The sequence below is a fragment of the Lepidochelys olivacea genome (genome assembly GCF_965140295.1).
Source record: "Lepidochelys olivacea isolate rLepOli2 genome assembly, chromosome: 2".
Lineage (NCBI taxonomy): Eukaryota > Metazoa > Chordata > Testudines > Cheloniidae > Lepidochelys > Lepidochelys olivacea.
In genome coordinates, this window is record NC_140412.1 from 142553898 (window position 1) to 142579608 (window position 25711).

The window sequence follows — 25711 nt, forward strand, 5'->3', positions numbered from 1 at the left end:
CAGAGGTGTTGAGAAAATAAAAGTTTGTGAAGCATTCAGTTATTGTAGTGATAAGCAACACAAATAAGCCCACGAGGAAATTAATAATTCTGTATTCAGAGCAGGATTTGTTTTGAATCATGTGCAGTAAATAAGTTCTGGGGTAATGCATTGTACAGTGAAGAGCAAACATAATAATGAATAGCTGTTCAGGAAGCAGCATTCTTCCTGTGCACTGAATGAGGCAGGGGTCCTGTGGAAAAAAATGGGATGTGATCATGTAACTAAAGAATGTCTTCTTTCCCAGCCAGTTCTACCCTCCCATTTGGGGCTTCCCATTCAAATCCCAGTCTTCCCTACTCATTGGGGTCCCCTTCCAGTCTCCTGCACAGCCCGGTCCAGTCTCCCACATTGGGCTCCTCTTTGGATCCTCAGTTTTCCTCCCCTGCTTACCACCATTCTCACTCTCTACCCCCACCCCAAGGATCCTTGTCTCAGTTTCCCCTCCCACAACAACTCCCATGTTCAGTCTCCAGGCCCCTCTCCCCCCAACTCCTTGTCCCAATCTACTCTCTCACTGCCACTGCTTGTCCCTCTCCCCCCGCCCCCCGCACCGGTCTGTTTTTTGTCTGCATGAGTCAGGTAGCCTTCTTCTCCACACTGACTGGGCACCAGCAGGGGTAGCCTTGAAAACACAGGAGAGACAGACTCCCTGCTCTCAGTTCCAGAGCCATAGTAGCCCCCAGCACCAGAAGCAATTGCAGTGAAAGTCCTGCTCAGTCCCTGAGGATGGAATCCTCAGAGAATTTAGCTGCCAAACTCTGACAAGTGTCTACTGAGCACATGTGAACTAAGAGTTTTCTGAGGCTTAGATACTCACTAAATGTGGGCTGTTTTTTGTGAGAATGGCAAAAAGCACAGCAGTGACACAATGGCCACCCCCTGCCAGATTTCAAACCCCTGCTCCAAAGCATGAGGATGCTAAACTTTCTGAGTAAAATAGTTGTCAGAAGTATTTTAACATGGGTAAAAAAACATATTTCCCCCTAATCTGTTTCTCAGAAATGGCTGGACCCTTTTTGTTGAAATTTTCCAAGAACAATATTGGGCCTGAGGCAGACATTTAGCATGGAAAAATTCAGCCCAGATGGTTTAAGTCTGGCCAAGACCCTCAAATCATGGTCTGATAATGGAACAACCTTAAGTGTAGGCAGTGCTACCAGTGCCACCTGTAAAATTGTCACCTACGTCTTTATTCTGGAATTACCGTTTCTCTGATGTTGATCTCAAATTTATCTCCATAGTAGAGAGAAACTGTTTGGGTTTGTGATATAAGACTACAGAGGTTCATGTTTGCTGCTACCCATACTGACTATCATTAAGGTTAAGCTTTTGTCATGATTATCTTTAGTAAAAGTCATGGACAGGTCACGGGTAACCAACAGAAATTCATGGAAGCCTGTGACCTGTCCCTGACTATTACTAAAAATAACTGGGAGGGAGAAGGGGGGCTGACTGCCACGGTGACTGACAGCTCCAGCCCCTGCTGCTGCCACAGGGGCTGAAGTCAAAGAAGTCACAGAGGTTCATTAAAGTCACGGCATCCGTGATCTTCATGACTAAATCGTATCCTTAACTATCGGATATATACTTCCTGATTTGCAGTTTACTATCCATGAACTTGACCCAGTGTAGGAATACCGCAAGATAACCAATCCAAAGTCACATGCCTCATTACTGACAACTTCCAGCATTTTCTTCATGTGAGGTTCTTATTGGTTCACCATCAAATTGTATTATAATAGGTCTGTTTCTCCTTTCACGCCAGAGGAAATCAGGAGTAACTGCTTTGTGGTTAATGGCACTGTATAAGGGTAAAAAGGTGTGATATCAGAAACAGGCCCCAAATGTTTAAGTTGTGTATGTCATTCTTAACTTTGCTTTTTTTATCTTCCTTTCTTTATTTTCAGTTTACTAACACGATTGGTTGAGACCTATTCGAAAAGTTTCTCACTTTGGAACATTACCCTTCAATTTTAATTTTCCCTTTGAGACATGACATATTAAAGTTATTCATTAATGTTATAATGTCACTCAATGTAATATTTTCTGAAAATCCAACGTGTATTTAATTTGTTTTATGCTAATAGTTTAATATCTTTTTTCATTTCTACTTTACTTTAGTTTTTCAAATGACTTTAGATGCTCAACCTTTCCTATATGATATTGGAAAAAGAACTGATTATGTGGGCTTTGGACATGAAGAGCAAGTGGAGCACATCAAGGCATATGTTTGCAAACCATCTTCTGTCACGGACAAAGCTGTGATTGTGATTCATGACATATATGGATGGCAATTCCCAGACATTAGATACATAACTGATCTAGTGGCAGCTGAGGGATACGTGTAAGCATTATTGTTTTACTGATTTCTTCCCAAAGAGACGCACTCAGGTTCACCAGATTCCAATTTCCAAATTGTGTTTTCCATATACAAGGAGAAATCATGTCATTTCAGTCTGAATTACTTATCTAAGAATAAAGGACACATAAAAAATGGTACCTTCCTGACAGCTCCCAGTGTAAAATAGATTTTCTCAGTTCAGGCTGCAACAATTCTCGGAACATAATGGCGGCACAAGCAGAGTTCTGAGAAATGTCAAGGTGCAGTGCACTAACAGAAGCACCAACAAAAGGTTGCTGTGTTTGAGTGCCCAGCAGTGTGGGTGATTTAAAAAACTGAAACTGTTTTAAACTGAAATTTAATTAGAAATACTAACAAGAAATGTATATTCATGGTAGGTTGTGCAACCTCTCTTTAAAACAAAACTTCTTTGAGACTAGACAACATGACAATATTTCTTTTAGCTTTCATTAGCAAAGATGTAACATGAGAGTGAGAGAGAGCGAGTGTGCATAGCAATGAAGATTTCTTTTAAATGCACTGGCCTTTGGATTTGATTTTTTAAAGATAAGGTGATATAGTATCAGTTTATTTTTCTACAGAAACACTGAATTTTTTTTAGAGAGACTAGGTGGGTGAGGTAATACTTGTTACTGGACCAATTTCTGTTGATGAAAGAGACAAGCTTTCAAGCTTCTACAGCTCTTCTTTAGGTCTGGGACAGGTGCTCAGTCTTACTACATCTTGCTAAGTAATTTTCTGACTACTGGAATAGCATGATGATTAGAAGGTGATACTGACACTAACCATGTGGGTGACCATTATGGGGCAAAAAAGGGCCAAATGAATATTTTGTTGTACATAGATTTTCCCTGTTGTTCTTGCCCGGACCTAAAAGTTGAGTCAATTTTATTTTTCATACAGAGCCATCTGCCCAGACTTTTTTCTGGGGAAAAAACCTTGGACATCCGCTGATCACTGGGCTGAGTTTGGTGACTGGTTGAAAGATCGAGATCCCACAAAAGTGGACAGGTAAGATGTATATTTATGCTGGAAATTTCAAAGCTTCATGGGCACCTGAACATAAAGATATGGATTTAATGTAGCAATTAAAGAGAATGTATGTGCCTTTAGGCAGCTGCATGGGCTAGCTCTGATGTAGCTAGATCAAAGCTAGCTTGAGTAATAACAGCAGTGAAGCTGCTGCAACACGGGTGGCTGCAACAGCTGGCCCTGCCTGCTCAGGATTCTGGGTACATATTCAAATAGCCTCCATCCATGTTGGCTTCACTGCTATTATTATTCAAGCTTGCTTTGATCTACCTATCTATGGTGTTGCAATCAGTCCTCCAGATTACAGAGTAGACAAATCCTGTGTGGGAGGGAGCATAACAGGAGTTAAAGGTTGAAAAGTTAGGCCATCCCTGGGCATACTAAGAGAGGAGAGCTGCTGCACTATGTTCTTCCTTGGGGCCAGGTCAGTGCTTCAAGGCTGCCTGGGGGGAACTGCAAAAGATGCCTACTGAGGGGGAAAGAGGGTTACTTCAAAAGTGTGGGATCACAAAGTGCTTTTTATTTTGCAAAAGTGTAAGGATGTGGAGGAGGGGTTACAGAAAGGGAGGAAAAACTAGGAGTAAGAAGAATTGCATGGATTTCAGTTTATATTTAAAAGTGCCATGAAAGGAGCTTATTTTTTAATTTACCAGTTATCTGACCAATGCACTTGTGGTGTGCTGCTGGCTGGGCACCCAGACGTGTGTGAGTGTCTCTTGAAAGTAGGATATGAGTCTGGGCTCTCCCACTTTGTGGAGATGGTGGCATAATTACGACAGCCACCTAGGACAAGGGCACACCAAACTTCTGGCACTAGTAGCACGCCGGGTGTACCGTGACTGAGGCAAACACTGAAGGGGCTTCAGCTGCTAGATCCAGTAGATGTTAGACCTGGTGGGTCCCAATAATCACTCTGATGTTTGGCTAAAGTGAAGGGGTATTTTACTAGGGCTGGCAAGAAAGGGAAGGGTTGCAGATACTCTAGGTCAGGGTGGGCAAACTAAGGCCTGGAGGCCGCCTCTGGCCCTTCAGACATTTTAATCTGGCCCTCAAGCTCCCGCTGGGAAGCAGGGTCCAGGGTTTGCCCTGGTCCGGTGCTCCAGCTGGGAGCTTGCCCCGCTCCACGCGTGCTGTGGCTCTGCGCTGCTCCCGGAAGCAGCGACATATCCCTCCTCCGGCTCCTATACATAGGGGCAGCCAGTGGGCTCCACATGCTGCCCCTGCCCCAACTGCTGCTCCTGCAGCTCCCATTGGCTGGGAACCATGGCCAATGGGAGCTGCAGGGGCGGTGCCTGCGGACAGGGCAGCTCGCCGAACCACCTGGCTGCACGTCCGTGTAGGAGCTGGAGGAGGGACATGCTGCTGCTTCTGGGAGCTGTTTGAGGTAAGTGTCACCTGGAGCCTGCACCTCTGACCCTCTCCTGCAGCCTAATCCCCTGCCCCAGCCCTGATCCACTTCCCACCCTCCGAACCCCTTGGTCCCAGCCCGGAGCACCCTCCTGCACCCCCAACCCCTCATCCCCAGCCTCACCCCAGAGCCCGTACCCCCAGCTGGAGCCCAGCCCCGCACTCCAACCTCCTGCGCCAGCCCGGATCCCCCCTTCCGCACCCTGAACTCCTCATTTCTGGCCCCACCCCAGAGCCTGCACCCCTAGCCAGAGCCCTCACCCCCTCCCATACCCCAACCCCCAATTTCATGAGCATTCATGGCCCACCATACAATTTCCATACCCAGATGTGGCCATTGGGCCAAAAAGTTTGCCCACCCCTGCCCTAGGTACAGTGGCTTAAACAGTTACAGCTGAAAGTGAAACAAAAGCAGTTCCTGTCTGGGCCTCTGGGGACAGTCCAGCCTTCAGGCCTATTGCCAGGGGTGCCCTCTGCAGTCCAGTCTCCTTCAAAGCAAATAGGGGCTTGCAGATTTCCAAGCCAGGATCTGGTAGGGGGGTGTCTCACTGGGATCCCTCTCCGCTGGCTCCCTGCCCAGTCTCTGCTGCTCCTCCACAAGTCTTGCACAGACCTGCTCCCAGCGGCAACGTATGGCAGTCATACCCTGTGCCTCAGCTTTTGCTGCAGCCTGCTCCGCACACAGTTCTTGGGGCTTGCCCCCTGCATCCAGAGTCCCTGCTGCTCTTGGCGCCATGCCACCACTGCTTCTCAAAAGTGCCAAGTCTCTTCGTGGGTCAGGGTCTTTCCATACAATTTCTGCCCCTTCCTCCTGCTGGGCTTGGGGAAGAGCATGTGCCATGGGAGGGGAGTTGATGGGAATGGTAGTTTCCAGTTCATCAAATTCAGGATAGTGGGATGGGGGGAAAGGTTGCAGTTCTGTAGTGGGCAAAGTCTCAGGGGGAGGAGATGCTGAGCCTTGCCTGGCTGTGCTTCCAGACGGTTTATGTGCGCAGGGTTTGGGCCAAATGGAGAGATACAATTCTATGTTTGGATGGATGCTGTGGGGCTGGAGTTGGAGTTTCCTGGTGGTGCACTGGAGTAATTTCCTCCTCATGCTCAGATCCACCATAGTAAGTAGTGAAGTAAAGGGTTATCAGCTTGGTGTCACCCCTCTCTTGACTCCTGTCTCTTCCTTTGCAATGGCCATGTCCTCTTCAAGGGTAGCTGGAGTTTGCTTCTGGAGAGGTCCCGGGTCACAGCAGGGGGTTCTTGTAGGAGGGTTGCTCTGGTCTACGTATTTTACACAAGGAAAATGGTGGGGAGAGGCACATCTTTATTACTGACAGACATACAGACCTCAGCCACTTGCTTGAATGACACTGTTGGCAGGGCAAGGTGCCTGCTGTGCTCTGTTAACCTTGTAAGGGCTGTGGCTTGTGCTTCACCGTGGGATGGACTGTTGTATTCACACCTGGGAATGCTCTGTCTTTCACATAAGGAGCTGCAAATCTTGCCACTTGGTGAGGGGCATTTTTGATAAATGCCCCACTCCTGGCTGCAGTGAGTCTCAGGAGTAGCAGTGGGAAAAGATCATGAGAATGTGGTCTTGTGAACAATATAAACGTGCAACACCCTGCCCAACATACTCACCTGGAGACAGCTGTTTCATGTGGGTGGTGGGCAATCCCCACCTGCTGTATGGATTGTAGCACCATTGTCTCCCCTTCTCCCCAACCACAGTTCTTTTCTTTGGCTTTGGCACACGCAGCTGCTGTCTTCTTAACCTCTCTGCAGAGTACCAGCCACTTCCCAATGTCCTCCAGACTACTCCTCTGGTGTCCCACAGCTTTCACGCCGCCTATCACCTGTATCCATAGGTACTGAGGCTGGCTTTGATCTTTCTCCAAACTCCATGTGGAAAGGAGGCAAAGTTTTCCATGAATCAGTTCTTCAAGTAGAATGCTCCCATTCTCTGTCAGCCATTGTCTGCCCATCTCACATCACACTTTCCTTCTCCAGTTGATGATAATAGGATTTATTCTCTTGCACAGCTCCTAAGCAAAATGTGCAGGATTACCCTAGAACATATTAAAGAGAATGTTTCCTGTGGGAGGGAAATATCGATGCCTGCAGAGGAAATGATCAGCTGAATGCTGATTCAGTGTGTCAATGGGAGGTCTGTCTAACATACATCCCATATATCTGATGCTTCCTTGACATATCGTCCAATATATTCACTTTACACAGTGTGTACATACACTAGTGAATTAGTATTTTGTCATTGCATGCCAGTGCTTGATTTCTGAGGGGAGCTTTCAGGTCCTTTCTGCAGCTCTTCTCTAAATACTTTGAGGAAGACATCTAAGTTCCTCTGATTAAATTTATCACTTTTAAACAGCAAATGAAATGTAGGTACAGTTATCTATAGTCCATACCGACATTTGCAACAAACCGGTTCCTGAATTCAGGGAGGCACTGTTAGTTCTTCAGTGTCCATCAGGAGAGCCTGAAACTTCAAGAAACAGACAATAAAGCCAGAGTGACACCCATCTACTCTGACATTGACTGATGGGCCACTAAGCACTTCCATAACCTCTTAGGAGTAGCTCAGTGCACCCAGCTTATCCCCTACTCCTGCCGGCCCAGCTTCCAACTATGCAAATCCCAGAATCCCTGTGTATAACAATATTACTGAATTTTCAGAACGGATAGTTGCTGAACATTTACCTTTTAGAATTCTTTCCCAAAACAAGGTGCAGATATATAAGCACTTACCTATCAGCTTAGACACCAAGTTTTGAAAATCTAGCTTAGTATATGCAATTACATTTAAAATTTAAAAAACTAAAAATCAGACCTCTGAAAAATAATAAAATGAAAATGTTTTCAAACTTGTTGAGACTTCTGAAATTAAAAAAAAGAATTGACCATGGTATATATTATATATTCCCAAATTTGTTACATTACCCTTCATATGCAGTACATGTGCCTTTTTGTGTAGTAGTTATTGTCAGTTTAATTTTGGAAAAATGTTTAGTTGGATAATTCTTTAACACTCTGTCAAGTGGTTGGCTGGAATTATTTTATGCTACATCACAAAGTATGAGGTGGGTCATAATATAGTCATGTAATTTGTTTACCTAAATAAGTATTTCATTTTTACAGAATCAAGCTAAGCTCTTCTGCTCCCACAATCCATCATGTAAAATTCTGTTTGTGCACATTTGCACTTGCTTGCATGTCTTGTTCTTATTAGTTCTCTTCTGGATGAAGTAATTCTTAGTCAGTTCTCCTGGAAATGGTAGGATAGCTCCCAATTCAGATAATTACTTCAGCCCATGATTAATTTACTCTACTTAAGTTCTACTGAAGAAAATGTTTAACTTTAAGCACATGCTTAATTGCTGTCCAATATAGGGATACTCTTCTGAATTAGGGCCATAGTTCCTAACCCATATTTAAGAATAGCAATACCTAATCTGGGGCTGGAATAATTTTAAATGACAGAAGGAGTAGATGGGGACAATTTTATGTATTTTTGGGTTTTCTTTTTAGATTTTCAGATTAAATCTGCTATAGATTTCTTAGTTCACTTTTGTTTGTATGTCTTAGGGAAGCTGACGTTGTCTTGAAGTATCTAAAGGAGCAATGCAGTGCAAAGAAGATCGGTGTCGTTGGGTTTTCTTGGGGTGGAATGGCTGTACATCACTTGATGCTGAAAAATCCTGAATTAATGACTGGCGTGTCCCTCTATGGTAGTGAAGATTGCATGTAAACTTGAGCAGGCTCACTTGATTATGTAGAGTATATATTTTAGATGTTGCTTTATATAGATTTCTATAAGTATTCAATTTACAGGTGAGCTGCAGATTTAAATATGACTATTTATTTCAGCAATATGTGCTATATGCTTCCACTAACTAAAGGGAAAGCCAGTATTTAAGATGTTCACACAACAGAAAATGTAATTTTTCATTTTTCACTGAATGTCCTCACCAGCGCTATAACTGCTTGGAAAATTGTGATCTTTTCCCCCAGAATATTTTGTTTTTCATCAGAATAAAACATGTGCTAATCTGTGAAATATATGAATGCCTTGTCTACCCTAACACTGTAAATTGATGTAAATTACACTAATTAAGTTATGTAAATTACATAAGTTGATGTAACTTATATTGATTGAAAATGGTGTCTACACTATGCTATGTCGATGGCAGAGTGCTCTCTCGCCAACTTATCACATCTTCACCAGACCCACTAAATCAATACCTCTGCATCAATCACAGTGGCGCCGATTAAGCTCGTAGTGAAGACTAGCCCTAAGAATCAAGTATTTCCTGATTTCCACTTGACTGGCTCTATGCTCCAGCAGGGTTCTCTGCTCTCAGCATTGCCATGGCATAATGCATACTGGGATATCCCAGAGCACAATAATTTGGGATATAAATGGTCTGAAAGGAGAAAAGGTAAGTTGTCTGTTGTTCATGTGCTGAATGCCCAACGGAGCCTAGTTTGTAGGAACATTGCAGGAAGTTAGACTGGACATTTGGCACAGACGATGGCAGAGAGGATTCTGCTGCCTATTCTGATGGGAGGAGCACATCTGCCGATGGTTAAGGAGTTTCACAATGTGGGAGCCATGTTGGTTCCCTGGTACAGCAGCAACCAAAAGTGCTTTCTTTCATCTTGGCTTGGCAAGGCAGGTACAGCGTTTCCTTTCAGATATGGACCTAGCCACACTTATCCATGCCTTCAGCCACTTCCAGTTTAGATTGCTGTAATGTGCTGAACATCAGTCTTGAGGACCACTCAACTTTCATTGACTGCAGAATGCAACTTCTCTTATCTGCTTAGTGATGCTTCTTACATCTTGGCGTTCCATAGACTGAACTACCCCCAATTGGAAGCCATTGCCAAGAGTTGCTGATTTTTAAATCCCTATCCAACTTGGATCCTGTCTAGCTTACATATCATCTTTCTCCTTATGCTCCATCCCAATTTTTGGGATGAGCAAGGGGCTGTTGACTCTAAAGTTTGCTGCCCTCACTGGTCCCAATAACCCACCTTTGTTGACATTCAGGATATCTTGCAGGGCCCATGTACATGAATATACTATCTTTCATTTGCTGGGTTGGCTTGAGGAAAGTTGAGCCTCTTGAGGTTCTCTGAGTGTTTTTTTACACTATATTTTATGCTGTGTGAGTTTAAAGCTGATTTACGCGTGCACGTAGCATTTGTGACAGAACATTTTTATAATAAAAAATAAATATTGCTGAAGTAAATAGAAGTTTTGTATTTAAATTTGCAGCTCACCTTGAAAGATGTCACATGATTTAAATACTCTCTCAAAATGTGTTATAGGAATAATCAGGGACTCTGATGACAGATATAATTTGCTGAACCCGACGTTTTTTATTTTTGGGGAAAAAGATCACACCATTTCGTATGACCAAGTAAGTGTTTGTCTCAAAACAGATTTCTCTTTTTCTGACATGCTTTTATCTTATAAAGCAGAATTCTGGCTACTGGATATCTGTGTAGGCCTGCTAGGAAACCCTTGGGGAGACAGGAGAGCAGAGCAGTAGCTATATTTTAGCTTCTCCTTGAGATTACAGAGAAGCCACTGTATAGCTTCTCTTTCGGGGGGACTGAACAGAAACATGGTGGGGCCAACGGTCAGCCTCTTTGTATCACAGCAAGCAAGGGCTGAATGTGTACAAAGAGACTCCAGTGGGTACAAACCATACACTTTAACCACTTCGACATTTGTGCTGCCTCTTAGAGGGCACAGGGTTAAGCCACTGAATTTAGACTCTGGAGACAGAGGTTCAGTTCTCAGCCCTGCTCCAGAACTCTCTGAGTGACTGTGAGCAGGTCACCTAGTCAGTCTGGGTATACTGGGAAACTGAACTAGGTTAGAAAAGTGGTAATGAACATATTTTACTTATAATACCTGTAAACCTTATGCCCTGGCTAGATGAGGAAATATAGTGTTTTTTTTTTAAAAAGGAATGATGTAAGATTAGCTATAATTAAAATACCTAGCTCTTATATAGGGCTTGTCATTAGTAGATCTCAAAGGAGGTCAGTATCCTTATCTCCATGTCACAGATGAGGAAACTGAGGCACAGGGAAGGAAGTGGCTTGCTCAAGGCCAGAGCTAGGAATAGAACCCAGCTCTCCTAAGGCCCACTCCAGTACTCTATCTAGTAGGCCACACTGGCTAATTAGTACATTTCCTAATATACTTTTTCCCAGTGTAGACATGGGTGACCATGCCTTGGTTCCCTCTGTAAAATGAGGGTAGTACCTCCCTGCCTAACAAAGGTGCTGTGAGGGTAAATTCACTAATGCTTGGTAGGCACTAAAATACTAAAATGACAAGGGCCCCATAAGTACATAAATAGGAGTCAAGAGCCTGGTCTGCATATAAATTCCCTGCCTGTGCAGTGACAGTGATGGCACATCACCACAACACCATAGTTTATGCTGTAGGAATAGTCCATAAGTGGGAGAGGACTGACAGGTTTCAGAGTAGCAGCCGTGTTAGTTTGTATCTGTAAAAAGAAAAGGAGTACTTGTGGCACCTTAGAGACTAACAGAGACTAACAAATGTATTAGAGCATAAGCTTTCATGAGCTACAGATGAAGTGAGCTGTAGCTCACAAAAGCTTATGCTCTAATACATTTGTTAGTTTCTAAGGTGCCACAAGTACTCCTTTTCTATTCTTCTCAGATATACTTGATATTTTTTCATAAGAATGTTATTTAATCCATGTAATGTGCCTACAGCATGGAATAGATGCATCAGGAAAATCTAAATTCCATACAAAAACTGCATTAAGAGAATCCTGAGGTGTAAAATGAAACACTTACATGACAGGAAATGCCAATATTAAGGTTGGATGAACAACTTTGTGCCCTTATCCATATGCATTAGGACACAGGATGAAATCCATTCAAGTGTTGGTATTGACTTCAGTGGGGCCAGGATTTCACCCACAGTGTTTAATTACATGATCCTTACATTATTTTTGTTCAGTAGAACTCTTGCCTTATTCACTGGGTAGTATGGATAGTGCTCAGTTAAGGAAGAAGCTGATCTATATTTATTTTTATTTGCATTATTTAAACGTGTGGATCCATGCCTCAGATATGGCTGTCCCTGCACTGACTGAACAAAACCTTCATTCACTACATACTGTCCAATTTCCAAGGTGAAGGACTCAGTACTCTTCCCCAGCCTCATTCACTACACAATGCTATTTCACCCACCCTGCAAACTGAATAAGGCTTGGGCCTTTTGGAAAATATAGTATGTGATTACATAAAGACTGCATTGTAATGCATACACACACGAGGGAACAATTAAGATTGCACAGGCCACATTACCTTTAATTTTTCTTCTAAGTGCTTTTATTTTTCAAGGGTTATTTAATATATTTTTTTTTAAATGGAAATTCCTAGGTTCTTAAAAAAAGAAAAACAAAAAATGCCCTAAAAGCTTCCATCATCTGTAATGCGCTGTACAGCAGTGGAACTCTCTGTCCTGCACTGCATGTGCTCCGGTGAGGTACCAAACCTAGGCTTCATTCCATACACTTCCCTATTTACATCTGAAAAAAATACATGAAAAGAATGTTCTGACTGCAAAGTAACAGAAATTTTACAGTTGCTCATGCAACCTTAATTCAGACCCTTTGGGCACAGGAATTATGATACATTCTTTAATTACACAAACACATACACTTTTGAGACCCTCCTTTCTCTTCCTTCCAACTAACAGACCTTCCAAATTCTGCAACAAATGAGACAACTGCCTCCTTCGCTACCCAACCTTGATTCAGCCCCAGAGCACAGTTCATTCTGTTTATTGAATGAGGCAGGGGTCCTGTGGGAAAAATAGTATGTGATAATGTAGTTGGAGACTGTATCATAATGAATATGCACAAAGAGGCTGAATTAAGATTGCAAAGCGGGGCTTAATTTTCTAATTTCTGAGTGGTTGGCTTTGCAACCTTAATGTTCTTTTAACATAGGATTGGGTATAGTGCAGAAGGAAGCAGGAATCCTTTACAGTCCTACCTGCTTACATACTCACCTTCACAGATAATACTGCACAGCCATCTGCACAGGTCTACACATTAAAAATGAAATTCCCCTCCACATCTGGCCCATGCATGTGCAACTGAGGGTACATTCACACTTCAAGCTTGAGGAGACATACCCACGTTAGCTCTGATCGAGCTAGTGCACTAAAAATAGAATGTAGCTGTAATTGCGTGAGCAGGAGCAGGGTCTTAGACAGGATTGTACTCAAGGCAGCTAGCCCCTCCCACCACAGAGACCTGTGTCTTTCTCCCTTTTGACTGGGGTTTGTCAAGCTGCACCATTTCTGTCTACTCTGTGATATTCCCAGCAAGCCAGACTGCCTAAACAGGACGGAGTCTGCACTTTGTTTTCTCTTTGAATGCTAAGAACAATGTAATTGCCAGCAATTATGAGTTACCACATCTTTTTCTAAGCAAGCACATTTATTCTTATGGTGAAAGCATTACAGAGCAAACATAGTAAAAACAATAAAAGAATCTACATACTTCTAAAAAGCTTACCAGAGATCACCTCAACTCCAGCCTCTGGCTCTGGTAGGTATCACTTGTTCAACTGGGTTTTCCCCATGGTTACAAGTTCATAACTGTCTCAGATTCAGAGCCAGAACAACCATGAATAGTTCAGTCTTTCCTTTATACAACTTGGGCTTTTAATACTGGCCTTACGTAACAGGTGATCCACAGACAAAGGCCTGCTCCTCAGGGTGTAACTTCAAAGGCTGGATTTTTGCATAACCGGAGGTGCAGAATTTGAATTCACCTTACCTGAGATATTTCCCAGGAAATCCACTTCACGCGTATTGTCCCAAAAGCCCATTCTTATCTGACACATTGTTCAGTAGAGTCCTTTGATCACTCAGGCCTTATATTGGATCTCCCCCTACCGAAGTTACATACAGTCCTGGCCCACAATAATACATAAACTTTGTATTTGGTACAATGAACCCCAAGGATACTAAGACTTAATTCACTAAGGTTTCTTAAGGATATGGGAGGAAATTACCATATCTTTCACAGAGTCATATTTCAAAGATAAGTTTTCTTCTTTGTTAGTTAAGAGCCTGTAAAAAGAGGTTCGTTAATAAAAATCTGGCCTGAGTGTTAGATAAGTAAAGAAGATACTAATCACATCTTCCAGAAAGCCAAACAATGGACAAACTGAGAGTTGACAAGTTAAACAAAAATTAAAAACAACACAATAATGGAAGATGCTCTGTGTTGCAGATCATCTTACTGGAGAAGAAACTGAAACAGTACTGTCAAGTTGAATATAGAATTAAAGTTTATCCTGGACAAGTTCATGGCTTTGCAGAGTTAAAGCCAGAAGATATGAAACCTCGAGATAAACCTTACATTGAAGAAGCAAGAAAGGATATGATGAACTGGCTGAAAACATATGTTTAACAGAAATATAAAGTCTAGTCTGTAAAACAATATAAAGTAATATATTTTGGGGATTTAAGAGTAGCACTTGATTGAATTATATTTTACAGAAAATATAAAGGTCCTATTCCTATAACTTTGAAAAAGAAAATCTGTACTGTTTTGTAGAGAATTTACAACAATTAAAAATAGTAACTTTTTCATTTGTAGTTCTTAATGTTTATAATCTGATTTCATATTGAATCATTGTTGAATGAAGAAATCATTAAGCATTAAAAAGTTGTTCAAATTCAGCCTATCTTAATATAGTTATAATCTGCCGGAAAAAGTTCTCCAATTTGTATAGGGCATATTCTTTTAATGATCATATTTTAATCATAATTAATACTAATGGAAATTGAGAGTGTGGACTCCTTTGATCTATACTATCATGACAAAAGTGACCATACATCCTAATTTCACCAGCAGAGCCATGTGTTTTTTCTAAATGATGTCCCAGGAAGTTTTTTGGGGGACACCTGCAATGTCCTGTTTTTTCTTTTAATAAGTCAAAACATTTTTTTTATTAACAACTACAAAACATTTATACAAGACATATTGCTGTACTTAGTAGAATTTGCTGTTTGTGTAACAGGAAGGAGCAGTCTAGCCAAGTATGGTGAACAGAGAGCAACCGATGTGAACAGATAAATCAAATGACTGCAGACACTGTCAAAAGGTGTTGTTCTGCAAACATGGATGACACCAGTCGAGTGTTCATTATAAACTCATTTAGAACCCTATGTCACTGGAAAAAATTCTTCCACTCTAAGGCCTGGTCTACACTGGGGGGTTGGGGGGGTGGGATCGATAGAAGTTACGCAACATCAGCTATGTGAATAACGTAGCTGAAGTCGACGTACGTAGACCTACTCACTGTGGTGTCTTCACTGTGGTGAGTCGACTGCTGCCGCTCCCCCGTCAACTCTGCCTGCGCCTCTTGCGGTGGTGGAGTACAGGAGTCGACAGGAGAGTTCTTGGGAGTCAATTTATTGCGTCTAGAGTAGACGCAATAAATCGACTCCCGCTGGATTGATCGCTGCCTGACGATCTGGCGGGTAGTATAGACATACCTGAAGGAATATGCTCATGTCATGGTTGAGTCAGAAGCTAGCAATAGTGCACAATTAAAAATAATTCTGTAAAAGTATTTTGTATTCTTAAAAATGACACCTCAAAAGTGCCTCCATATTTGATTTTGATACTAAGATCTCCTTAATCATTTAGATATATCATACGTCATGTTAGCTTCATTGTTTGTTTCGTGCACTGTCAAGCTCTTGCTGCCAAAGGAAAGCCTGAAAACTTCCACCATGTCTTTCTTTAAGCTGTTAAAATACTGAATTGCCTTCAAGGGTATGTCTACACTATGAAATTAAGACTCAAAGAACTGCCTTAAAGACTGCCAATACTTCTTTGCTTTTTGTATCACTTTACAATAACATAGGAACCTTTCATCAGCAGCCAGTACTGGGTTTACAATGGTGCCAGTCACTGCAGAAAGGGCCCACACAGGTGCCTGGACTGTGGCCCTACCCCCACTCCAACTCTTCTCCCGAGGACCCCCCTCACTCTGCCTCTCCCCAGCCCTGCTCCTCTCCACCCCTTCCCAACCCTGTTGCTCACCCTTAAGGCAGAAAAAAAGTGCCCTCCCATGGCTACCTCATTCCTGTGCCTCTGATGCCAGGTGTCTGTTTTTTTACTGGAAAGTCCAGTCAAAAGTCCAGTTATAGGAGTAACCGAAATCAGCCTCTCCACCAGGAGGGCGGGAAGAGCAGCTGCTGTTGCCTGGAGGAGCTGCAGCTCAGTTGGAGAGAGAGAAAGAGAATTCACTCCCAAGGACCCTGCTCTGGCAGATAGAGGTAGGTACCAGCTCCATGCTGCCCTGGGGGATCCTATCTGTCCCCCACCACCCCGCAGTACTTGCCCCTGACTCCTACCTCGCTCTGGCAGGGCACTGACACCCCCTCGCCTGCCCCACTGTGCTTGTCCCTTGCCCCTTCCTCACCCCCAGGATTGAGCCAGGCAGCCCTCTGCCAGCCCAGCCCTGGAATCCCCCACCCCAGCTCTGCTGGTGCCTCTCACTCCTGACCCACAGCCCAGCCCTGGGCTACCCCCCTCCACCCAAAAAAAAATTAAGGAATAGTGATAGTTGAAGGCAAAAAACCCCAACCCAACCCACCCTTTTCAGCGCAGTGAGAAGAGCATCAGACTTTTCTACTGTTGTTACTGGAATCTGTGCAGATATTGAAATCTCAAGGGTTTTTAACTCTAATCCTGCTCTGGTATATATACATATATATATAATACATATATATATACATATACATATAATATATATACAATATATACTTTTGTTTTATAATTTTACTATTATGTAGAGTTTGTTACCATGTCCAGAACTCTTTTTTTAGGATGCCAGAGAAATTAAACACTACTCTTATTGATCAGATTAAGACATTATTTAGTAATAAATGTAATTAAGGTCTGGCTTTAGAAAGTACTATGCACTGAGTGGTCAAAAATTGTATGGGGTTATGAAAGACCAAACTAGGCTCATATATGGGGAAAAGTTTCATGTATATTTATGCCTGCCTTTCTTGGAAGTGGATAGTTGGTCCATGTGATTAAGTTTTCTTGTTTGTCAGAAGGGAAGTATATGGACATATAAAGGCAAAGCATACAATAGCTTCATTCACTTTGCTTAAACCCCTAAAATGGGGAGGAAGGTGGGAAGGATCAAGTGATGAGGAAGGGGGAGGAGGGAGAGCAGGGAGTGGCAGGGTCAGGGTGGGGGCAGGACCTCAGGGGGAAGAGGTGGGTGGGGTGGGAGGAGAGGTTCCAGCACTCCTGCTGTAGTGTCCCATGGGTCCGAGTCCACAAAAAAATAGGTTTGGGGCCAAGCCCACAAAAGGTTAATCAGGCCCTGTCAGCAGCTCCTCTTTCATACTGAAGCAAAGCAGCTCTTACAAAATGAAATGCTAACTTGAATTCAGAGTGAAAGTGGAGGATTTCTAGAGTGATCAGCAGCTGAACTCTCAATGGTGGGTAGATGAATGTCCTGTATGTGCACCACATTTATCAAAAAATCTTGGAAATAGTGTTACATCAAGACAAATTTTTTTGAAGCAGAGGAATGCCATCAACTTGAATGGGACCTTGTTTTGCTCAGGTAATTAGTAGTTGTTTCTAGCATGGTTAAGTTTAGAACATTTCTGCTGCACAAGGTATTGGAGAGAGGGGTCAGGAAGCTTTTCTTGATCTGGAATGGGGCACCGGTGTGGTATATTTGGGAAACCTTGATTTAGATGAAGTACAGCTCCATACTAATGTAGCACCATTCCCTTCAGCATTCCTATTGACAGCCCTCTGTTCCCCAGGGCAGGAATTTTCAAAGGCACACAAGGGGTGAAAGGAGCATGTCCCATTTACTTTCACTGGGCCTGGTGTGCCTAAATTCCCAAAGCACTTTAGAAAATCCTAACCCCATGCAGTCCCAGCAGTAGCTCCCTCACATTTCCCTCTGCCTTGCCTCATTTATTGCCCACCCACTGCTGCTCTCACTTCTGTTTTCTAGGCTGTAAATACTGTTTCTTTTTACACCAGTGGGAGTCAGACCCACGCTCTTTCTCCTGGGTGCTGGAAATGGAGGACTGCAGGCTATTCACAAGCGATCTCCCAGTTAAATCATTTGGGGGTAGCCATAATCACTGAGGCACAGGTTGAGGGTGACAGGGCTCGCCCTCATGAGGAATAAGCATCTGCTTCGAAGACAGCCCAGCAGCGATTTTATGGTACCTTTCCCTTGGCAGTGCAGGGCTGTAAAGACGCTGCTCCCTACTCAGTTAAGGGCACAAGGGTGTCCCTCAACCTCTGACCGCCAGCAGCTTGGACTGGCTGCCAGGGGTGGCTCACTGGGTGATTGCCGGTTCTGTTCATTCCCCCCGAAGCAGCTGAGCAGTCACCCGGGCAGAAGGGTACTGGGCTAGCTGGACCATTGCTCTGACCAATCTGGCCACTCTTATGTACCAGATCCTTCCATGCTGGGAAGCCTCCGGCCCCACCCCTGCCCGCTCGCTCCTGTTTTGCTCTGCGCGTGTATGATAAGCGCAGGCGCCGGGAGCCGGGCGCTAAGCCGAGGGCCCGGGGCCGGGGAGGCGGCGGCGGCCAGGAGCACGCAGAGAGCTCAGCGCCCTCCCCAGGGAGGCAGCCGCGTCTCCGGCCCCTGCTGCGCGGGAAGGGGCGATCAGCGCCCTGCGCTCCAGGTGGGTGGCGGGGCGCAGCAGCCAGGGTAGGGGCCACCCACGCAGCGGCCGCTCCCTCCCGGGGCGGGGCGGCTTCAGGCCGGACGGGGCTTGGATCCGGCTCCTGAGAACGCCCCCCCCCCCCTCAGCGAGAAGCCCCACGTTCAAGCCGAGTCGCTGTGGCCGTGAGCAGGGTGCCCAGGGGAGCCGGGACACGGGCCCGACCCCGGCCGGCCGCCGCGCTGCGGTGATGCGCCGGCGGCGGGGGAAACGCGCGGGTATGGAGGGAGCCCGGCGGCGACCGCAGGGGGCAGGCAGGAAACACCGTCCGCTGCCGACAGGGTGTTGTTGCGTTTTCCTCACACTAAAACCAAGCGCGTTGGGAGTAGCACAGGTCACCGTGCCGCCCCAGGCACCGATCCTGCCGTCCTCCCTCTAGCCAAACCGGGTCTGGCCTGCAGGGGACCTGTCTCCTGTGACTGGGCCCGGGGCACTCCGCGCCTTTCCTGATCCTCCGCCAGCCCCGCTACCCAGGCAGGCTCTAGGACCCTGGCGTTCAAACTTTTTTTCTGGCAACCCAGTTGAAGAAAATTGTTGATGCCCCTGACCCAACAGAGCGGAGGATGAAGGGTTTGGGGGGTGTGTGTGGGGTGGGGGGGCTCAGGGCTGGGGCAGAGGGTTGGGGTACGGGGGTGAGGGTTGCAGGGTGGGGTGAGGAACGAGGGGTTCAGGGTGTGGAAGGGGGACTCTGGGCTGGGGCAGGGGTTGGGGTCAGGGCTCTGGGTACAGGCTCTGGGGTGGAGCCGGGGATGGGGGGTTTGAGGTGCAGGAAGGTTCTAGGTTTGCAGGGGCTCAGGGCTGGGGTAGTGGATGGGGGCATGGGGTTACCTTGTGCGGCTGCCAGTCAACAGCGCAGCGGGGGTGTTAAGGCAGGCCTCCTGCCTGTCCTGGCACCACGGACCATGCTGCACCCCTGAAGCAGACAGCAGCAGGTCCGGCTCATAGGTGGAGGAGCGTGACACTTGCCAGCAGGTGCCTCCCCCGCCTCCCCCGCTCCCATTGGCTGGTTCCTGGCCAATGGGAACGTGGAGCCTGTGCTTGGGACTGGGGCAGTGCACAGAGCCCTGTGGCCCCCCTGCCTAGGAGCTGGATATGCTGCTGGCTGCTTCTGGGGCACTGCATGGTGTCGGAACAGGTAGGGACTAGCCTGCCATATCCGGGCAGCACCGCCAATGGGACTTTTAATGGCCTGGTCGGCAGTGCTGATCAGAGCTGCTGCGACCCAGTGCCTTACGTTCCACAACCCAGTACTGGGTCACGACCTGCAGTTTGAAAACCACTGCTATAGGACAACAGCAGAATGTCTGTCTCTTAACAGCCCCCTGAAGACTTGAGGCTTTTTAATAATGCTAATAAAGTGGGTTTCCTAAGAAAGTAGGGGGAGGGGAGTGTCACTGGTAAAATGTTTCTGTTGGTTTTCAAGTAAGCACAAAATCCAGAGAAGAAGGGAGACAGTCAGCATCCCCCCCTCCACCCCCATACTGTTACCAATCCCAAATTTAGACTGTCTTCCTGTTGGCAAGTTCTGTTAAATTATCACTCTAAAACACATCTTGGAAATATAAATATAGCACCTTTCCTACAGTCTCTGTCCCCACAGCAGAATGCAGAATGATGGAGGTGGGAAGGGCTGTAAGTGTGACAGCCTCCACCTTGGCCATCACTGGGGACCTTCACAGCTAAAAGCAGGAGACTCTACAGCTTGCACTCAAGATCCAAGCTCTGTAATCACGGGCTGTAACAAACTCCTATCCTCTGTGGATCAGGTACAGAGGCAGACACATAACTTGCACTGACCAGTAAGGTTACATAAACTAGTTTTGCAGAAGAGCTCACTGGCAGCTTTTCAATTAAGGTTGGTTGTTTTTCTAAAAGCTATGCTCTAGGAATTATTTTGGAGGAAGTTCTATGGCCTGTGTTATACAGGAGGTCAGACTGGATGATCACATTGGGCCCTTCTGGCCTTATAATCTATGAATCAGTGAAACCTATTTGTGCTGTAAGGGCTAAATCCTCCTGCACACAGCGAGCCTGATTGGCCAGGTTCAGTGCAGGGGATTCCTAGGGGTACTTAGGAGGAGGCAATTATCACCCCTTCCCCTCTCCCAGATTGTGAAGCAGCTACAGAGCTGCAGTGTAATGGCTGCTGTGGCCCTTGGGAAGTTGCTCCCATGTCCTAGCTGTGCAAGTGCTAATGGCTGATGGATCTGCATAGTGATTGATCCACTGGTCCCTTTCCTTCCTGCCCCACCTCTAACCCCCAAAACCTTGTGCATGGGGACAGTCAGGGAGCTTGCAGGCAGTGTGCAAACTCCATGTATGTGTTCCCCAAACTACGTTCCTTTCCCCATACTCCATTTTTGATTCAGATAGGAGCAGGACTTGCCCGAAGGCAAGAATGAGATTTTGTTGAATGTGTTGTCGCTTTGTCCTGGTTGCAACAATGAAAAACAGAGGAGTCCAAAGCCCTGAATCACTGAAGCATTACTCCATTTCCACATCAACTTAGTTAAAGTTAAAAGTGCCAGTATTTCATTAAAGGCCTGCATGTAACAGTATAAATATGCCGTGAGCTCTGATGGTGCATCTGATGGGGCGTATTCTACAATGTAGGAGACCTTCAAATGGTAATTCCTTGCTGTTGGTCTCCGACAATAAAGCTTTCTGTTCTGTTCTATGTAGGTTCTTATGACCACCCTCATCACTGTAATATCTGAGTGCCTACGAGTAGTGCATTAAGCAATGTGATGAACATCTGTCCTGTGTTTGTTCACTCCAGGAAATGTCCACAAGGTGGACCCACAGACTGGCCAGGAGGAGGATCTCTGAGGTAGTTAGTATAAGCCATTCAGGGCTTTAAATATAACTACTAACCCTTTGGCTGTAATAGATAGGTAGAGTAGTGCATTGATATAAAAAGGGCAGAGGGATCCTGGCAGCTGTCTGCACCAGCTGAAGTCACTGAATTGTGTTTAAGTTTACACCAAAGCACAGTGCATTGTCATAATCTAGTCAGCAGTTCTGTGACAAAATTCAGGACCTAGAATTCAGGACCTTTTTCGAAACACCACGGTTAGTGAACATCAATGACTTGATTGTGACTAACAAATGCAGACACAGCGTGATAAAAGTTTTTATTTGCAAGATCCAACATGCCAGACAATTGCTTCCCAAAGCTTGCACAATGATGTTGCCTTTGGGATATTATTAGAACTTGATAAACCTGCCAGTTCTAAAAAGCAAGGTGGGAACTGTATCTTGGGGGTATTATATGCATGGTATTCATTGTCAAATAAGATTTTTTTTCTACCATAGAAATAGAAGTAGTGGTATACCAGGCGGCTTAATGGAATCTACTCTCCATAAGTCAGCATTAATTTCAGAGGGCTGGATTTATCTCATGGGAATAATTTATTTTTGTTAGTTAAATTTTAATGAACCAATCTGTACAAATTCACATTAAAATGAAGTTCATCAAACAAAAACATAGTTAACAGGAGATACGCCCTGTGCAACCCAAATACATATCAATTAAGAAACAGCATTAAATGGATGCTAGCAGCCAGTGAACTTGTTCCGCCAGTGCTTCAAAGAGCAGCAGCAGCATTCCTAATAGGGAAGAGAACCCTTGAAGTGCCTCCTATCTGGCAACTTGGAGTCTGTCTTCAGATTTTCTTGGGGATTGTAGTTTCTTCCTAATTGGTGGCAGCTGCTCCCTCTGATGTTAGTTGCATGCCCTTGTCTGTATCCCCTGTAGGCCAGTGTTCTGTGATGAGAGGTTGGCGGGGGGAGGGGACTGCTTGCTTGGAGTAGTGCTGCAGGGGAAGTAGGCTGACGGAAGGCATGGTGGGTAGTACTGGTGTGAAGAGGGAATGAGGTTAAGGAGCAGGGATAGCAGATATCCAGATTCTAGCATTGCCGGGACTCTATCTAGCCCAGCTCCATGTTGGGTGGAACAAAGGAGGTGTGGGGATGAATATAATGTGGCCACACATTCACCCTCTGCCTAAACACCAGATCTCGCCAAAATCCATTTACCATTTAGTTTTATTTTTAAAGGGGTGGTGTTCACCCACCATTTGAGTGGTGAGGTCCACCTTCTTCAACTGACCCAGTCAGAAACATAGCTCAGGTTCATTTCCACAGCTGCTGAGCTTGAGGCAATTTCCCCCAGGATCCCCAAAGGCCTTGTCTGCCCCATACTGTACGGTGGTGGAGCTGACTTTCAGTAGCCATTAAGTAATAAAGAAGGGTGGCTTCTTCCATTATTTGTGGGAAAACAAATGTATAGGGGGCAGGGACGGATTAACTCTCCTGTGGGCCCAGGGCTATTAGATTTTGTGGGGCCCCTGTATACAAGTCTCTTTCCTAATTTAAAACAAAAAAATCACAATTATGGCATCGAGGCTATTAACGTTATACTAAACTTGCCTTTTAATTAACATAAAGCCATTCTGTGGTAACATTTCAGTCTTAAAATATATAGAATATAGCTGAGTTAATTCAAAATAGCCTACTTCTTACCCTAGAACAGCTGTTATATTAGTTTCTTTCTGGAAGGGAGTTTGGGTACAGGAGGGGGCTCTAGGCTGGAACAGAGTGTTGGGGTGCAGGAGAGGGTGAGGGGTGTGGGCTCTGGGAAGGAGTTTGGGTACAGGAGGGGATTCTGACCTGGAGCAAAGGGTTGGGGTGCAGGAGGGGGTGTAAGGTGTAGGCTCCGGCCGGGAGGCGCTTACCACAGGTGGCTCCCGGCCAGCAGGGCTCAGGCAGGCTGTCTGCATGCTTTGCCCGCAAGCTGCTCCCAGAAGTGACCGGCTTCTGGCATGTCTCTATGTGCCCTTGGGGTTCCCGGCCAATGGGAGCTCTGGAGATGGTGCTGGGGGCGGGGGCAGTGCACGGAGCCACTTCTCCCCCCCCCCCCCCCCCCCGGTCAGGGGTTGCAGAGACATGCCAGCAGCCGGCTGCTTCCGGGAGCAGCATGGGGCCATGGCATGCAGGCAGCCTGCCTGAGCCCTGCTGCATCGGGGCCCCCTTTAGCCTGGGGCCCTGGGCTGCAGCCCCTAAAGTCCCTGTGTTAATCCATCCCTGACAGCGGGGTGTTTGGCTATTCACATCTTTGTGCTTGAATTACGTATTTCCCTGTTGTAAAGCCCTGTTCACTTTAAATTTGCCTTGGTAGCTTCAGAGAGAAATTGCCCAAGGCAGAATTGTGAGGGGAGATTCCCCCCTGCTCTCCAAAGGCACCAAGGCCCCTGTGGCCCTACCGCTCCCTCCCAGCCATGTGGGCTTGGGAAAGAGAGACCCTCCAGGGAGGAACCAACTAGAGAGAGCTGGAGGGAAACACAGAAGCTGGTGCAGCAGGACACTTCTGATGACTGCTGATGTCATCAGACTCCTTTTTCACAAGTCTAATTTCTACCTAATCTGAGTTAGATGAAAAGTGTTACAGACCTGCTGGCTCATTACTGGGTACCTAGTGCTCTCCCTGGCTGAGATGGAGGGAAATGAGCTAGCCAGAAGAAGGGTCTATAATATCTTGGGTACAGGAAAAGGAAGTAACACGGTGAGGTTCGAAGGGACCAGGCATGTGAGCAGGAGCAGCAGCCTGGCTGCTGTCTGTGTGGAGGGAAGGCTGGGTAGCAGGCAGAATGAGAGCTGAGACTGAAGGCTGGACAAGGGGCTCACAAAAGCAACATGATCAAGTTGCAGTGGGGGAGGTTTAGATTGGATATTAGGAAAAACTTTTTCACTAAGAGGGTGGTGAAACACTGGAATGCGTTACCTAGGGAGGTGGTAGAATCTCCTTCCTTAGAGGTTTTTAAGGTCAGGCTTGACAAAGCCCTGGCTGGGATGATTTAACTGGGAATAGGTCCTGCTTTGAGCAGGGGGTTGGACTAGATGACCTTCAGGGGTCCCTTGCAACCCTGATATTCTATGATTCTATGATCCAGGGACTCAGCCTATAGGTAGGAGGTGTGAGATGGCTACACATATGGGTGGCCAGAGCATGGTGTGGAGGGATCTCAATGAAACAGTTACCCTTCCAGTGGTTTGCCCCATGCACAGAGCTGGGAACTGTGGGTTGAATTTTGTAGCTGTCAAAGTGAGTGCCCTCATGGTATTTATTTTCCCCCAATATAGTTCTTTCCTGTTACGCTTAGACTCCATGAACATTTATGAGGACCCACTGATGGCTACAGCCTGTTAAGCAAGGTGGCCACTCTCACATTTCCACAATACCACATGGGGGGCATTTGTAAGAGCCAGAGGGTGCGGAGCGGTATCCCCGTCTAATATTAGACAAAACCACATTTGGTTTTATCCCAGTACTGGACAGGGGACAAACCTCTCAAAAAGAGGACTGCCCAGTTCAGTACTGGATGAGTGGCCTCTGTACTGTAGAGCCTAGTGCATGGAGTGCCTATACCATATGCCTCTGAGCCGGTGGCACACAGCACACCCTATTATCAGGCATCTAGAGGGCATTCTGTACTACGGCAGTTGCAGTGATGCCCTGTAGTGGGGTCAGTTACAGTACTTTGAGATATATGAATCTTTGTCCTTTTAACTTCACATCAGATTTCCAGATGGCCAATGAAGCGAGACCATGCCCATGTGACATTGGAGACAGGTTTGAGTATGGGGGGCTTGGGCATGAAGTGCAAGTGGAGCACATCAAGGCGTACGTTTGCAAACCATCCACCAGCACGGAAAAAGCTGTGGTTGTGATTCAAGATATATTTGGATGGCAACTCCCAAATACCAGATACATGGTTGATATGCTTGCAGCTAATGGATACATGTAAGCAATTCTTTTTTCTTGTTTTCTTCCTAAAGAGACATTCTCAAGTTCACTAGGTCCAAATTATGACCTGGTCTATGGTGTCTTCCATACCCTAGGAGCAACCTTATACTTTCAGTCTGTATGACTTATTTTAGAACAAAGAAGACAAAAGAAGAAAAAGTGGACTCTTCCTGAGAGACCGCAGTATACAGCAGGTCTCCTCTGCATAGTTGTTTTCAGACATGATTGTTGTCAGACATGGCAC

At 45.6% G+C, this 25711-nt stretch overlaps 2 protein-coding genes across 5 annotated transcripts in view; both read left to right on the forward strand.

The window, feature by feature from the left end:
- LOC311515302 (carboxymethylenebutenolidase homolog) overlaps positions 1-14463 on the forward strand; it is a 30686-nt gene extending 16223 nt beyond the window's left edge. For both annotated transcript variants that reach the window (XM_084618285.1, XM_084618286.1), the window contains exons 2-6: positions 2164-2386; positions 3308-3415; positions 8438-8580; positions 10187-10278; positions 14161-14463. In XM_084618285.1, coding sequence (XP_084474411.1) covers positions 2172-2386; positions 3308-3415; positions 8438-8580; positions 10187-10278; positions 14161-14340 — 738 coding nt within the window. In that variant the 5' untranslated portion in view covers positions 2164-2171 and the 3' untranslated portion in view covers positions 14341-14463. The remainder of the gene's footprint in view (positions 1-2163; positions 2387-3307; positions 3416-8437; positions 8581-10186; positions 10279-14160) is intronic.
- Positions 14464-18466: 4003 nt separating this feature from the next.
- LOC311515301 (carboxymethylenebutenolidase homolog) overlaps positions 18467-25711 on the forward strand; it is a 31793-nt gene continuing 24548 nt past the window's right edge. Inside the window, exons 1-3 of one of the 3 annotated variants that reach the window (XM_084618283.1) lie at positions 18510-18623; positions 21442-21492; positions 25242-25464. In XM_084618283.1, coding sequence (XP_084474409.1) covers positions 25250-25464 — 215 coding nt within the window. In that variant the 5' untranslated portion in view covers positions 18510-18623; positions 21442-21492; positions 25242-25249. Of the gene's footprint in view, positions 18624-18772; positions 18881-21441; positions 21493-25241; positions 25465-25711 lie in introns of those variants that run through there. The other 2 variants (XM_084618284.1, XM_084618282.1) reach the window with 2 other exon arrangements.